Source organism: Mobula hypostoma, chromosome 3 (genome assembly GCF_963921235.1).
Source record: "Mobula hypostoma chromosome 3, sMobHyp1.1, whole genome shotgun sequence".
NCBI lineage: Eukaryota > Metazoa > Chordata > Chondrichthyes > Myliobatiformes > Myliobatidae > Mobula > Mobula hypostoma.
This window is the reverse complement of record NC_086099.1, coordinates 140,719,514-140,736,172: the sequence shown is the minus strand read 5'-3', so window position 1 is coordinate 140,736,172 and position 16,659 is coordinate 140,719,514. Positions and strand designations below refer to the sequence as shown.

Genomic DNA, 16,659 nt, shown 5'->3' with positions numbered 1-16,659 from the left:
TCCTTGGTTTGTCCTTCCAAAGTGCAATACCTTACACTTGTCTGTATTAAACTCCATCTGCTATTTTTCAGCCAATTTGTCCAGCTGGTTCAAATCCCTCTGCAAGCTTTGAAAACCTTCCGCACTGTCCACTACACCTCCAATCTTTGTATCATCAGCAGATTTGCTGATAAAAAATCAGGGCCATCTTCCCACTAATGCAATGTCATTCTTTTTATAACAGTCCAAATAATTTGTAAACTTAACCTACCCTTGGATTTTCTGGGACTAAGTTTTATTATCAGTTAGAGATTCATCCTTGAATCCTTGGTGGTTTGAAAATCTAGATTTGGAGATCAGTGTGTTTAAATTATATCTATTGCTAATTGTCCTATGCGGTGTATGGGTGTGACATAGATGCCAATCAGATGGAGTTATTATTTTCTCTCCATGAAATTTGATTCACTGACTATACTGAAATTAATGGAATAAAAGTCAGAACAATTTAACAACTTGATGCAGTCTGCCAGGCTGGCAGCCAGGTAAGCAAGCATCTCTCTTCTGGTAAGTGGAAATTGAGTCCAAAGGGGCATTCACCTCCACAGGGACCAGAATTTGTGTTCAGACCAAACTTGTTTAATTTGAGCTGCCAACATTGTAATCTGCTTAGGTTTGTCAGCCTTATTCAAATACAAAGGTATGATTGGCAAATGTTATGAATAAGTTGTGTAAGTAATTGCATGTAGTACGGTGTCAAAGTATTCCTAGTTCTCCCGAATTCACAGCAGTAATTTCTCACGACTTCAGTACAGCATGAACTTACACATAACCTGTAAATAGGTCCTGAGTTGGCCTGGTAACAACATTGACCTAAATAGACCTGACAACAGCATTGCAGACTGCCAATTGACCTGAGGGGTCTGATCTTTGATTCGGATGCCACTAAGAATACAAGAAAAATGGTCACTCTCAGTATGGTGTATTTACCTGTGGCAAGTCAATGGATAGAAAAACTGGCCCATGTTGTACCTTTTTTTACACCCATTGGACAGGAACAAAAAAGACCAATTTCTAATGAATTCCTCAAGAATCCCAAATGTTTGAAATATTTTCAGGCAGACATAATTGAAAAGGAACTGAAAATGTAAAGGAGAAAGGTAAAACAACTGCATGAAATAGTTAAAATTACTTAAATGCTATCTAGGTCACACCTGCTTAAAATGAGCAGGGAGGAGAAAATAGTTATAGGACTGACTGCAGGTTTAAATTTTCAGCTGATTGAGAAAGAATAAAAAAATCCAGTTTCATAAAATGGGAACATTAAATGTTGTTGCTGTTTATGAGATATACCAGCTAGCTTAGTGGTGTTGCAGCAGCAACCTTGCACTTAACATCAGTAAGACTGAAGAACTGATTATGGACTTTAGAAACAATTATCATATTTTCTGGGATTGCCCCATTATCAAAGTCTATTGGAGTGGGATACATAATGCCCTACAAGACATCTTTAAATGCAAAATACCCTAAGAGAGTAAGACCATATATTTTGGGTATATACCTCAAGAATGGTTGAAAAGAGATAAATATTTAATGAATGTAGTGCTGGTGGTTGGTAAAAAGACCCATACCAGGAAATGGTTATCACAAGAGACCCCAACTTTAAATGTATGGATGGAAATTACAATGGACATTTACAATACTCTAACCATTTTGTAAATGCTCTAACCATTTTAGTAAATGGACATTTACAAAATGGAGAAGATAACAGCATCTGTTAATCATAAGTTGGAACAATTTATTCATACTGGAAAAAATGGTTTAACTACGTAACACCTCATAGGCTTGATTTTATTCTCACAAGTCAATGAATATGTTGTAAAAAAAGATCACTCCCTACTCTGTACATAGTTTTCTTCTTTCGATTGTTCTTTCTTTCCTCTCCTTCCTATAAGTGTATACCTCAGATAAATATTATGTGGAGATTTGCGACAAATATGATTATATGATTATATGATATATATGTACAGTATTTGAAATACATGTTATGGAAATGTTTGTTTGATGATGAAATTCAATAAAAAAATAAATTACAAAAAAAAAGAAAGGATAGATTGAGGGAACACACACCAGTCCTCATAGAGGGATCAGAAGTGGAAAGCGTGAGCAATTTCACATTGTTGGGTGTCAATATCTCTGAAGATCTACCCTGGACCCAACATATTGATGCAACTACAAAGAAGGCATGACCCTGGTTATATTTCATTAGTAGTTTGAGGGGGTTTGGTATGTCATCAAAGACACTTTCAAATTTTCAAAAGATGTACTGTGGAGAGCATCATTGTCTGGTAAACATTCCATGATCAAATCCACTTCTCAGTGATCTCGCCAATTAAAGCGTTGAGAAAGATTGAAACCCTGGAGGCGGGTGTGGAAGCGAGCGAATGTTCAGTGTCATCTACCAGCCTCCCTCTCGCTGCTGCCGGAGAAGACGTCTGTGTGTGATGGTCTCTTGCGCACTGCCCCGATGGAAAGCCCCTGCATTTGAATGACCTCTCTCTCCCTCAATGTGGTCAGAGGATTGGTGCCAGAGCTTTAGTAACATGGTTTGTGGACTGGACTGTAATTCACAATATGATGTGTTTTCTGGTTTCTTTTTCTGTTGCTATTTTGGGCGACTTTCAGTCTGGGTGGCCTGGAGATGATGAACATTGAGCCGAACTGAATATGGACTCTTTCATTTTTTTGTGTTTTGTATTCTGTGTTTTCGCTCGCTCTTTTTTTGATGCCGCTTGCTCAATTTGTTTTTTGCACATGGGGGGAGCGGGGTTGATGTTTTTCTTTGAGCAGTTTTCCATGGCTTTCTTCATTTCATGGCTGTCTGTGCAGAAGATGGATCTCAGGGTTGTTTACTGCAGACATACCATACTTTGATAATCAATGTACTTTGAACCCTTTCAATCCTTTGGGTAGTCAGCATGGCATTGTGAGTGGCAGGTTATGCCTCACAAGCCTGATTGAATTCTTTGAGGTTGTGAAAAAGCACACTGATGAAGGTAGAGCAGTGGATGTGGTGTATATGGATTTTGCTTTGATGAGGCTCATTCAGAACGTCAGAAGGCATGGGATATACTGTAGGGAAGCTTGGCTGCAGTTAATTTGTCCATAAACTCTTAGCAGTGTGGAGGAACAGATTTCTGGGTGCGGGCGTGTACTGAGCTTTATTAGTTGGCGGGCTGAATTTAAAACCTGCGAGGTAACGTTGGAGTTCTATAAAACTCTGGCTATGCCATGCTTGAAGTTTTGCGTTCAGTTCTGGTTGCCTCATTATAGGAAGGATGTGAAAGCTTAGAAAGGGTGCAGAGGAGATTTCTAGGATCCTGCTTGGATTGTAGAACGTGTCTTTATGAGGAAAGGTTGAGCAAGCTGGGCGTTTTCTCTTTGGAGCAATGGAGTATGAGGCAACTTGGTAGAGGTAGATAAGATTACGAGAAGCATGGAAAGAGTGAAAAGCCAGCACCTTTTTCCCTGGGTGGAAATGGCCAATGCCAGATGACATCTGCTTAAGTTGAGTGGAGGAAAGAATAGGGAAGATGTCAGGGATAGTTTTTCTTACACAGAGTGGTGGGTGCTGAGAACATACTGCTGGGGGTGATGTTAGAGGCTGATGTAATATGGGCATTTAAAAGACTCTTAAATAAATAGTTGGATATAAGAAAAAAAAGGTGGCTATGGGCTCTGTAGGAGAGAGGAGTTAGATTGTTTGTGGAGTAGGTTTATATAGTTTGGCACAATACTACTGGCCAAAGAACCCAGACTGTGCTGTCTGTTCTATGTGAAACATAAAAATATGAGCATAAGACACAGCAGGAAAAGACTCCATCATTTAATATCACCATGTTTGAACTTTCACTTCAGCCAATATCCATTACAAGCCCCAGACTTACAAAGCTAACTTGAATACAATTCCTCCTACCTCACCCTTTGTAAAGACACCATTTTACTCCCAGCACTTCATTCTGGGTCCAAACATGAGATATTCTTCACAGATCTTGCAGAAAGATCTTCCTTCCTCCTGAATAACTGTGAAGATAGTCCCAACCCCCTCTCCTCTCAGACGGAGCAAGAACAGGTTGTTTCCCTAGGCATTACTTTCCATTCCAACAGTTTCAACAAGCTTCTACGCCAGATACATATTCTCAACCTATTTCAGTATTTCAAACAGATTTATATCTTTGTAACTCCCTAGTCCTCTCATCTGTCACCACCATCACTGCTGGTGCCATGACACTTCCCTGTGAAACAGAAGGAGATGCAGATTTCTGCTCTCTACATCAACTTCTCCAACTTTAGGATACTTTCTCTTTCTTTTTTTTTTGACCATTTCTACCTGCCATCATCTTGGCTCAGATTTTCTTTTTGTAAGTATGTATAGAAACATAGAAAATAGGTGGAGGAGTAGGCCATTCGGCCCTTCGAGCCTGCACCGCCATTCAGTATGATCATGGCTGATCATCCAACTCAGAACCCTGTACCTGCCTTCCCACCATACGCCCTGATCCCTTTAGCCACAAGGGCCATATCTAACTCCCTCTTTAATATAGCCAATGAACTGGCCTCAACTGTTTCCTGTGGCAGAGAATTCCACAGATTCACCACTCTCTGTGTGAAGAAGTTTTTCCTAATCTTGGTCCTAAAAGGCTTCCCCTTTATCCTCAAACTGTGACCCCTCGTTCTGGACTTCCCCAACATTGGGAACAATTTTCCTGCATCTAACCTGTCCAATCCCTTTAGAATTTTATACATTTCAATCAGATCCCTCCTCAATCTTCTAAACTCCAGAGAGTATAAGCCTAGTCGATCCAGTCTTTCATCATATGAAAGTCCTGCCATCTCAGGAATCAATCTGGTGAACCTTCTTTGTACCCCCTCTATGGCAAGAATGTCTTTCCTCAGATTAGGGGACCAAAACTGCACACAATACTCTAGGTGTGGTCTCACCAAGGCCTTGTACAACTGCAGTAGTACCTCCCTGCTCCTGTACTCGAATCCTCTTGCTATGAATGCCAGCATACCATTCACCTTTTTCACCGCCTGCTGTACCTGCATGTCCACTTTCAATGACTGGTGTACAATGACACCCAGGTCTCATTGCACCTCCCCTTTTCCTAATCGGCCACCATTCAGATAATAATCTGTTTTCCTGTTCTTGCCACCAAAGTGGATAACCTCACATTTATCCACATTAAATTGCATCTTCCATGAATTTGCCCACTCACCTAACCTATCCAAGTCACCCTGCATCCTCTTAGCATCCTCCTCACAGCTAACACTGCCGCCCAGCTTCGTGTCATCCACAAACTTGGAGATGTTGCATTTAATTCCCTCGTCTAAGTCATTAATATATATTGTAAACAACTGGGGTCCCAGCACTGAGCCTTGTGGTACCCCATTAGTCACTGCCTGCCATTCTGAAAAGGTCCTGTTTATTTCCACTCTTTGCTTCCTGTCTGCCAACCAATTCCCTATCCACATCAATACCATACCCCCAATACTGTGTGCTTTAAGCTTGCACACTAATCTCCTGTGTGGGACCATGTCAAAAGCCTTTTGAAAATCCAAATATACCACATCCACTGGTTCTCCCCTATCCACTCTACTAGTTACATCCTCAAAAAATTCTATGAGATTCATCAGACATGACTTTCCTTTCACAAATCCATGATGACTTTGTCCGATGATTTCACCGCTTTCCAAATGTGCTGTTATCACATCTTTGATAACTGACTCTCGCATTTTCCCCACCGCCGATGTTAGGCTTACCAGTCTATAATTCCCCGGTTTCTCTCTCCCTCCCTTTTTAAAAAGTGGGATTACGTTAGCCACCCTCCAATCCTCAGGAACTAATCCAGAATCTGAAGAGTTTTGAAAAATTATCACTAATGCATCCACTATTTCTTAGGCCACTTCCTTAAGCACTCTGGGATGCAGACCATTTGGCCCTGGGGATTTATCTGCCTTCAATCCTTTCAATTTACCTAACACCACTTCCCTACTAACATGCATTTCCCTCAGTTCCTCCATCTCACTAGATCCTCGATCCCCTACTATTTCCGGAAGATTATTTATGCCCTCCTTAGTGAAGACAGAACCAAAGTAGTTATTCAATTGGTCTGCCATGTCCTTGTCCCCCATGATCAATTCACCTGTTTCTGACTGTAAGGGACCTTTGTCTTAACCAATCTTTTTCTTTTCACATATCTATAAAAGCTTTTACAGTCAGTTTTTATGTTCCCTGCCAGCTTTCTCTCATAATCTTTTTTCTCTTTCCTAATTAAGCCCTTTGTCCTCCTCTGATGGACTCTGAATTTCTCCCAGTCCTCAGGTGTGCCACTTTTTCTGGCTAATTTGTATGTTTCTTCTTTGGAATTGATACTATCCCTAATTTCTCTTGTCAGCCACAGGTGCACTACCTTCCCTGGTTTATTCTTTTGCCAAACTGGGATGAACAATTGTTGTAGTGTGGATGGCTGGGAATGTTCTGCAGCCTTATAATTAGTAAAACATTGTGCAAAGAAGCAGAATCTATTATTCAACTGCCTCATGAAGTCACTTGATCTGACCCTTTCCGAGAAATTCCTATTAATTAACCTATCCCTTCCTACATTTTATGCTCCTGTAAACCACGCTGTTGTCTCTCTTTCTCAGTTCAGGTGAAGAGCCTGGGTTTGAAAGGTTAACTGTTTCTCTTTCTATGAATGTGTCCTGACCTGCAGAGAGGTTTCTGCATTTTCCACTTCTTTTACCGCAGCATTACTTTCCTATATTAACCTCGTATCAGCTGATTCCATTAGTATTGAAATATCTATTGATCTTCTGAACAAACACAGTAATTAACTTCCATACAAATCTTGGGCAGGTAATTCCGAAAATCCATACATTTTGCACTTTTCTCATTTCAGTGACATAACATCCCAATTTTTATACTCAGGCCCCTAAATTGATGAAAGCTAGTGTGGCAAAAGCCTTGTTCACCATCCTGTCTATATGTGACACCATGGTCAGGGAACTGTGTACCCATGCTCCCAGGTCTCTTTGTTCTACAAGGGACTTTAACAAAGCCTTTAACAAGGTCCCACATGGTACGGTGGGCCCTGTCCAAGGCATACAAGGTCCTGTTCATTCATGTGACTGTAGAGATACATTTCAAATGTTGTTACTACTCGTCTTCACCATCTTCTCTGACAGATCATTCCAGATACCACCTACTCTTTGTTTGGAAGATTTTTCCTTCAAATCCCTTTTTAACCTTCTCCCTCTCACCATAAATCAAAGACAAGATAGCGAGAGAGCGAACAATAAACACAAATTGTTACAAGAAAATGCATGCATTGTCCAAATGCCTGAGCGACATGCAAATTGATGGTACAGCTCCTGGCAATCCAGCCTGTCATTCCACTGATTGAACACTGGAGGGCAGCACTGATGGGAGACGCCAGCTCCCAACTGAGCATGGACTCTATGCTACATTGTCTCCAGCGTCTTCACACCTAGACTGTAGCAGCAGGCAAGCCCGTGGCTTGAGGCCTCGTTCTTGCTTTCGTACATCAACACCAACGCCTTCAAGTAGCAGGCAGCAATATGGTCTGCACCCAGGTGAGCTCCTCTGAACTTTCTCCAGCCCATCCTCTGGTTTCTCTTTCTCCACCCCGGGCGCCAGCTTCACCTTCTCTGACCCGAGCCTGGCTTCTCCATTTCAGACTTGTTGGTCGGCTCCTTTGATGCCCCAGCTGGCTGTACCAAACAACGAGCAGCTCACTGATGCAGTAGACTTGCTGTACCCATTGTTCTTGGAGTCCAATATAGTCTTATGATCATTAAAAAAAACACATTTTAAAAAGATCCTGAAATCTCTTTGACATGTTTTTATGCAGTTCACCCAGGTGAGTACAGGATACTTGAAGATCATAACGTGTTATTCTTTCCTTCTCTTTCAATTCAGAGAGGCTTGGAAAGTGGAAAAGGTCACACTGGTCAATGTGGCATTTAAATAGAGTTAACTTTAGATTATTAGATTATGAGGACACTCAGTCCTCTTTTTATTGTCATTTAGTAATGCATGCATTAAGAAATGATACATTATTCCTCCAGTGTGATATCACAAAACACAGGACAGACCAAGACTGAAAAAACTAACAAAACCACATAATTATAACATATAGTTACAACAGTACACTTGTAACTTGGACAGAAATGTGGAGATGACTGATTTGACTTTGATAAGATTCACATCATTTCCTTGCAAATGAAAATTGACCTTGTTAAACCTTGCAAATAATTCCCCAAATAAGCAATATCATGCCTAGTATTCTTGATTACTGTGTTGATTACTGAAAGAAACATTCAATGAATTTTATCACAGTTTCAAAATGCGCATGAAAGCATCTCAGGAGTTTGCATTTGAGAGCTAGCTGACTTGTGTGTGTAACAGCAAGCTTTAAAACTGTTCATCATTCTCAATACAAAGCACTTGAAATAGTTGAGAATTCTGAGCATGGGACTTGATTTTTTACCGCTGCGATAACAGTATTTAATGGTTTGTGCAGTTAATCCCTTAGTTTATTTGCAACAAGATGTTGTCTGTTAATTATACAGTAAATATGTTAGGTACAGCTTTTTCAAGAAAGTAATAACCCCACGGTGGTGTCTTGTCATTGATGGTGCCCAATCTGTTTCACAGCAAGAATGTTGATAAGCTGAATGTCCCACTCTTTGAAAACTTGCTCAACCACCTGAAATATTGATGCTTCCTTCATATCTGTTTCTAGTCCCCGTGCAAATTACAAACTTGAACCATCTTTTATGAAATGAACATAACCTAGAAGCAAAGATTGATTGCCAGGCATAATTGACTCATTCAACAGTAGAGTAAATTCTATTCTCCTAAGTATGTTGAACTATGTGTCTTCCCAATTCTCAGACATTTTATCTTTTAGTCTTTGAACAGAGTTGTCACTGAGCGGAACTGCTTTAACTATTTGATCTGGTGACTTACACAAAACAGTACTCAGAACCTCCCTTACTGCTGGCAGAATCAGTTCTTCTCCGATTGTATGGGGTTTCCAGATTTATTTGCAATGAGTGATGAAATGCTGTGTGAAGCATGCAAGCCATCACTGTTCTGTTGTGAAGTGCTGGCAAACATGCTCTGAAGTGTTTTCTGTTTCTGTTTCTGAAAGTTTTTACAAAGTGACTGAAAATAAGCCAGGTACTTGTTTGCTTTATCAGAGTGTATTCTTTTCAAATGTTCAAAGAGCCAGGATGGTTTTCATGGCCTCTATTGAAAAAAAACTTTTTCACACAAAGATGCATTGGCTGTTGTTGGTTGCTTGGTGCTGGTATAAATCCATATTTCATTTTCTCCACACTAATACTGTCTACATTTCTTTTTCATTTGTTCTGCTTCTGTCATTTGCATTATGGATTAATGACTGTAGTCAATCACCTATCGTTTAAGTCTAACCTCAAGTGCTGTGATCAATAAAGCGGAAAGTTATAATGTCATAATAGCTCAGGGAAAACCTGACTCTCTATCTGAAGGTACATAGAGTGAGGTAGTGTTATTTCAGTTGGGCAGTGGGCTAAAGAAATGTGGTCAAGATCATTCGAAAGGGCAAATTCTGAACTTCAGTCCACTGAACAGCATACTCTAATTCACAGGAATTGCATCACTGTGTGATTATGGGAATCATAATAGCTAACACTGTACTACAGTAGTGAATGGCAATAATGTGCAGGCCAAGCCTGGAAATAACATATTTTCTTCAGTCCAGATTTCTCATGATTTGTCAAATACAGAAGTAGCACATTGCTTTTCAACAACTGTATGTGCTTCAAGCAAAGTCTAAGAGAACAGTGGGTCAACAAGAGATAAGGTGATTACGTAATCATTGTAATCAATTACATGGCACTGAGGATCAAATGCATATAAGTAATTTACTTCTTAAAATTAAGACTGTAATGCCTCAGCTGCTTCCCTTACAACCCAGTGCCCTCCTCACCCCCTTTATTGCTCCCTTAGAAACTCGCTGCGACCCTAGGGTGGCAATCACCCACTTTGAGAACCACTGATTTAGATCCTGTGGCAAACTCCGCAAATTTCACAACATATGTTAGTGATATTAAACCTGATTCTGGATTGCGAAATTGGGGCTAAAGAGTTTAGCTTCTTTGTATCCATTTAAACTTGTAGTTTACCAAGCACGTCATTACTCACCATCTTTGCACATTAATGGACAAGGTGACCAATCACTAAAAGATGTGACAATGCAGTCCTTTCTACAAGGTAGAAGACACGGTCTCACTGTATCTGGTCGTAGACTCTCAGGGCACCTAAGACAAACAGCAAAAGTTTTATTAATTGTTCATTGAAAGCAAAGTACCTAAGTCATTTTATACAGTTTAGCATCACCATATTTTTCATATACTTTGAAGACTAGAGCTGAAAATAGACCAGTATGGTGGTTCCTAAGGGGATTTTTACAAAGGGAATTCACAAATTATATTCAATAGATCCATTTAGTTACTTATGTAAAGTCATGGTCTTATCTTCATAGAATTTCTTACTACTAATAGTGAAAGTTTCTACCCACAAAAAAACAGAAAGATTTCTCCTAGCATAGAATATAGAATTAGATATATCATGAGACGGTTGGCAACAGTCCATTAAAATAGGCCCATTGTTTGTTTTAGATTTAGAATACTCTTCATTATTACAAATATTCTTGTGTAATTTTACTGTAATCAGCCTGCAAATCAATATATTTGGAGATCAGTACATCTGTGTTTCCAAATAAAGGTTCTTGACAGTTAAAAATGGCATGGCTCATAGCTCCTTCCATCAAAAGAAAATAATCACATATATTCTTTGGATTTTACTGTATAAAAGGACAGATAAGGAAAAATGAAACAAATATTTCAAACACAGTTCTTTGTTCATGTGATATGTCTGTTGTCATCTTGTCAGTTGCAAAGAAGAGGCACTGAATTTCTAAAAAATTGTTGTTCTATAAGGTCAGACATTCTTTTAGCTGTTCCCTAAAAGTTATTTGCATTCAAGTTTAATTTTAAAGGTTCCTTCTTATTTATCATTTTACTGGACTTTTGTTATCTAAAGTATTTTGATACTTTTACAAAAATGCAAAAAAGCATTCAAACTAAAACAATTGCGCATTACTCAGTTGAAATCATCAGTAGACATTATTTTCAGTACAAAATCAGATATATTTTGAAAATATTTTTTGGAAACCTTGTGCTGCGTTCAGCCAATAAACTTAGACCGGTTAATTTTAAACATAAAAGGTCTTGCTTCTGTAATTCATGAGTTATTGACATCTCTATTTTATAATTAGAAATGTCCACTCAGTGGCTAATTTATTAGGTACTCTTTTACACCTGCTCATTAATGCTAGCATTTAATCAGTCAATCATGTGGCAGCAACTCAATGCATAAAAGCATGCAGACATGGTCAAGAGATTCAGTTGGTGTTCAGACCAAACATCAGAATAGGGAAGAAATGTGATCTGAGTGACTTTGACTATGGAATGTTTGTTGCTCCCAGACAGGGGTGGTTTGAGTGTCTCAGAAAACACTGATATCCTGGGATTTTCACACACACGCACAACAGTCTCGAAAAGTTTACAGAGAATGGTATGAAAAACAATCAAAAAAAATCCATTAAACAGCAGTTCTGTGGGCAAAATTGCCTTGTTAATGAGACAGGTCAGAGGAGATTGGTCAAGTTGCATCAAGCTGGCAGGAAGGCGACAGTAACTCAAATAACCACTCGTTACAACAGTGGTGAGCAGAAGAGCATCTCCGAGGCCCAACACATTAAATGTTGAAGTGGTCAGGCTGCAGCAGCAGAAAACCACACTGGGTTCCACTCCTGTACCTAATGAAGTCACCACTGAGTGTATATTTTCTAAGAAATATGTATTGATGATTAAAGTAACTGAGCATTTGTAGGGACTGTACTCATGCAATTACCATATTTCCTGTTTTGATAGATAAGGTAATGTTCTAATCAAATTGGGCGATGTCTCAAAATACTCCCATATATTTTCTCCACGAAGAGTGTGCAGAAATTGTTGCTGTTTAATGAGTGAATTTGTATAAATTTTAATTTTTATTTACCTTAGCAATGTACTTGACAGAGCAACAGTGTGCAAGGTCTTAGCTAAAATAAATTCTCTAAGCACTTAATGAGAAAAAGCAAAATTAAATGACTGTGACAATCTACAAGACAAACATTGCCAATGACCACTCAAATATTTTCAAGGTTGTTAGTAAGCATGCAATCATTATTCTTCCAGAGTAATATATATTACTGTCCTTCCATGCGTAGTATCTTGGAATTGTGAAGAATTATAATATGCTTGATAGCAAAAGACATTTTAGCTTTCAATTTTTTTGTGAGGTTCCCTCAACCTCTGACGATATAATTCAGTTTGAAATCAAATGATCATGCCAGAGAAGCACGGTTAATGTCTGTTTTCATCTACTTAAGTTGTTACTTTGGGGGGGGGGGGGGGAATCTTCAATAACTTTCTGCTTTGCCTTAAAACATGAAGTAGGTTTTTATCAATAGTGCTAGTCACGTCATGGAAACCACTCATTTTTATTGCAGTGATGCAGAAATCTAAGCTAGTGCTCATAGTTTTGAAGTGGAATATTGATTTTTCTATGATGTGCTGAATGTCAGCTTAAAATCAAATGATGTGAAGCAAAGTGTTTTTCAACAGAGAAAGGTGAAGTTGGGTAAACCCTATGGTGTTCTTTTATTGATCTGATTACCCAATGATAATCTCTATTCATCAGAAGGGTACAAAAAGCCTCATCCTTCATGTGAAGTATCTCTGTTTAATCTATAGTGTTTAGAAAGGAAAATGCCTTGTTGGTTACATTCAAAAATCAAGATAAAGTATTAGTGCTAGTTTCAGAAAAATCTGATCCTTTAGCTCATCTTTTAATGACATAATCTATATGATCCTTACGAAAGATTAAATGGCACTGTTATGTTTATCTAAATCCAAAACATGAAACTAATAGAAAGGAAGAAAAAATGGGAGCCTGAAGATAATGTGTCAAGTTTCTTTATACTCTAAGCAAGGTATGCATGCATAATGTGCTGGCGTAATGACGCATGCCATTCACACACACACACACACACACACACACACACAACACATATACATATATATAAAAAATGATGTAAACAAAGAATACTTAATCAAACAATACATTTACAATGTTACTCAAATATTACTGAAGTATTAAATACACAACACTCCTCCCTAAGCTATAAACCCTTACTCAATATAGAATTTGTGTGTGTGTGTGTGTGTGTGTCTATATATATTTATATACTTACACACACACACACGCACAATATAAAATAAATACTATATAGACACCCATATCATTCCAAATTTTAAATTGTCATACTCAGGCCTAATGATTTAGTCATTTTCTTACTCATGTAGGATAACATCTTTCCTGACAAGGGAGATCACTCTGCTTAGCAGGTGAGCCCAGTGGCTGGGAAAGAATTTCAGGTTCTGGAGCCTCCTCCTTGATGGTTTTAGGAGTTGTTTCTGGGACTGCAGGATGTGGTTCGGACAGCTCTGCATACCGTTTTTTCTCAATGAACTGAATCTGCTCTTCTCAACTGATTGACATGTCATCTCCAGATGAAACCTCCACTGCGGGGGAGAGTGGTCCAGTTCTGTTCTAAATCTATCCAGGTACTCATTTTTGATCACCTCTGTAGTCACTTGCCAGGATTGCTTGTCCAGGAGTGAAGCATCAAGCCTCATTGTTTGAGGAGCCCTCAGCTGTTTGTCCTGCATACTCCCGAGATTGCGTTTGAAGAGATCCAACAGTGAACACAAGGGATAACCCAGGAACAGCATAGCTGGTGAGTTGTGTGTTGTGGAACGTGCTGCACTGCGATATGGGAGGAGGAAATTGGTGAGCTTCTGATTCAGTGTTAGTGCAGTGTCTTCTGCTGATATTGCTTGCAGTGCATTCTTTAGACTCCGTACATACCTTTGTAGCTAGGTGCTACAGTGCAGATGCAATATGTCTTATTGCACTCATTTTCAGGAATGACTGAAACAGTGGCTCATTGTCACTGACTAAGTGTTCTGGAACACCAGAGCTTGAGAAGAGGCTTCTCTGCAAATCAACAGTGTACAAAACTATAGTGAGGGTATTGGGAAAAGTTCTGACCACGTTGTGGTTGCATCCACTATTGTCAACAAATTTGTGCTCATGAATGGTCCAGCAGAATTGACATGAATCCTCTGCTGGGGCAAGGCAAGTCATTTCCAGAGATGGAAAGATACTGTTTTTGGCATGTTCGCATCCCAAACAGTGCATGGCAAGCTGCTCAATCTGTTGATTTATCCCAGGCCATCAAACAAAGCTTATTGCCAATGTCTTCATCTTCACCATGACTAGAAGACAGCCATTTAGCTTCTCCAACACTTTAACTCTCAGTCCCCCCATAAGGAAACCTCTGTCAAGTGCAAGTTCAAAGGCTAGGGCAAGGGCAATATTAAAGATGGGGATACTGGGATTTCTGCTACACATTCCAGCCATTTTTGGTGGCCAGGTCAAAAGAATCATCTCTATCTGTTCAATTTGCATTAGGGAGAAAATATCCAGAGGAGTTTCCACTTTAGTAAAATTTTCAAGAACTTCCTTTTCCAAGGATAATTGGGACAATCCATCAGCATTTCAATAAATAGTTGAACTCCTGAATTCAATCTTGTAATTGTGTCCTCCAAGAAACAAAGCCAATCTCTGCATTCACTCTGCTGCGGTTAGTGAAACACCCTTCTGTGCATTAAAAATGGACACTAGTGGCTGATGATCTGTAATAAGGGTAGTAAACTGTCTCCCATACAAGTACCGGTTGAAATGTTTTGGATCCCAAACCAGATTTAAGGCCTCTCTGCCCAACTGTGCATAATTTATCTCTGCAGCGGTAATGCAACGTGATGAAACGGCTATGGAGTGTAACCATCCATCACTCAAAACATGTGACATGACTGCACCTATATCATAAGGTGAGGTATCCACAAGCAGCTTTACTGGATGACGTGGATCATAACATATGAATCCAGTGTCTAATGTCATTATCTCCTTTAACTTTTAGAAAGCCACCTCATGTTGCTTTGTCCATGCCGTTTTTTTTTTGATCTGCAGTGAGGAGTTCAAGAGTTGGAGCACAGTAACCAGGTTTATCAGGAACCTATTATAGTAATTTACAAATCCTAAAAGAGAACTGTATCTCTAGCACCTTTGGTCTTGGGACATCCACCACTGCTTGAATTTTCACAGCACACATGTGCAATCCTTGTGCATCAATGGTATGACCACAGTAATTGCAATTTTGATCATGCTCAGTTTAATTCCTGACTGCAACTCAGTTGCGTCTCTATCTGAAGTTTCCATTGAAATAGCAATTTCAACTGCTCTTTTAAATGTAAGTTGTGCTTCAGTTAGGGAGCCGTTTTTGAACGTTTTCTTCTAAGATTCCACAAACTAAACAACTTCTCAGTGCCTTATTAAGCCTATCATTTAACTCACAATGCTCAGATAATTTCTTCAATCCAGCCACATATGCTGAAATGGACTCCCTTTCCTTTATTATTCCACTTCTGAAACCTAAAGCATTCTGAAATCAACAGTAGCTTTGGTTATAAATGTTCCTGCATTACCTTTCATGATATCACAAAACTCATTTCAGCTGATTAGGTTGGAGAATTCAAACCTCTAAGCAAACTGTATGCCTTTTCACCCAATGTACTCAGCGAAACTGGCACTCACTTTACATAGGCTATTTGATTTGCTTCAAAATTCTGCTCAATTCACTCAGTATACAATCTCCAGTTATCTCTTGTGCAATTGAACACATCTATCTTTCCAAAGTAGCAAGGTATTCCTGCTTTCTTTTTATGATTATTATCACCCTGTATGCACTGTTTATGAACCTGTGAATTTGTCCATTTTCTGCCTTTTTTAAAACTTGATCATCATTTTCCCCTCCAACAAAGCACACGCTGTGCTGTTTTTTAACTTGATTGTTTCTCACTGTGATGTTTTAAAAACTCGTTCATCTTGTTGCACTTCAACAGGTAGGTAATCATCTCAGATACAGTTAAAACTTCCTCATCACCACTGTTATGTCTTTGTAACTCCAAGGCATGAAACTAATTGAAAGGAAATGATAGCACCCTAGAGGTAATGTGACTAGTTTTGTTTTTACTTTATGCAATGTATGATATGAGAGTGTAATGACATATGCTATTCACATACTTTTATGTATGACTCATAATGAATTATGTAAATAGGGAAGATTACTTAATCAAACAATATATTTACAATACTATTCAAATATTATTAAAATATTAAATACACAACAGGCATTGCATCATTATGAGAACTGGGATAGAATGTGCATGTAATTTCTCCTGTCATTTAAACCTAATCTTGCATAAGTAGATAAAATGTCTCCAAAGACAGACGTATAGATTGTTTTCCTATTTTGATATGATAAACCTTTTAACTACTGCAACTGTACTAGAGAGCTTTAAGAAGAATAAATATGAGTA

General features: G+C 38.9%; 1 protein-coding gene across 2 annotated transcripts in view; it reads right to left on the bottom strand.

Moving 5' to 3' along the window:
• Positions 1–16,659, bottom strand: part of LOC134344277 (thrombospondin type-1 domain-containing protein 7A-like) — a 438,835-nt gene that overhangs the window by 105,644 nt on the left and 316,532 nt on the right. For both annotated transcript variants that reach the window (XM_063043785.1, XM_063043786.1), the window contains exon 9: positions 10,253–10,368. In XM_063043785.1, coding sequence (XP_062899855.1) covers positions 10,253–10,368 — 116 coding nt within the window. The remainder of the gene's footprint in view (positions 1–10,252; positions 10,369–16,659) is intronic.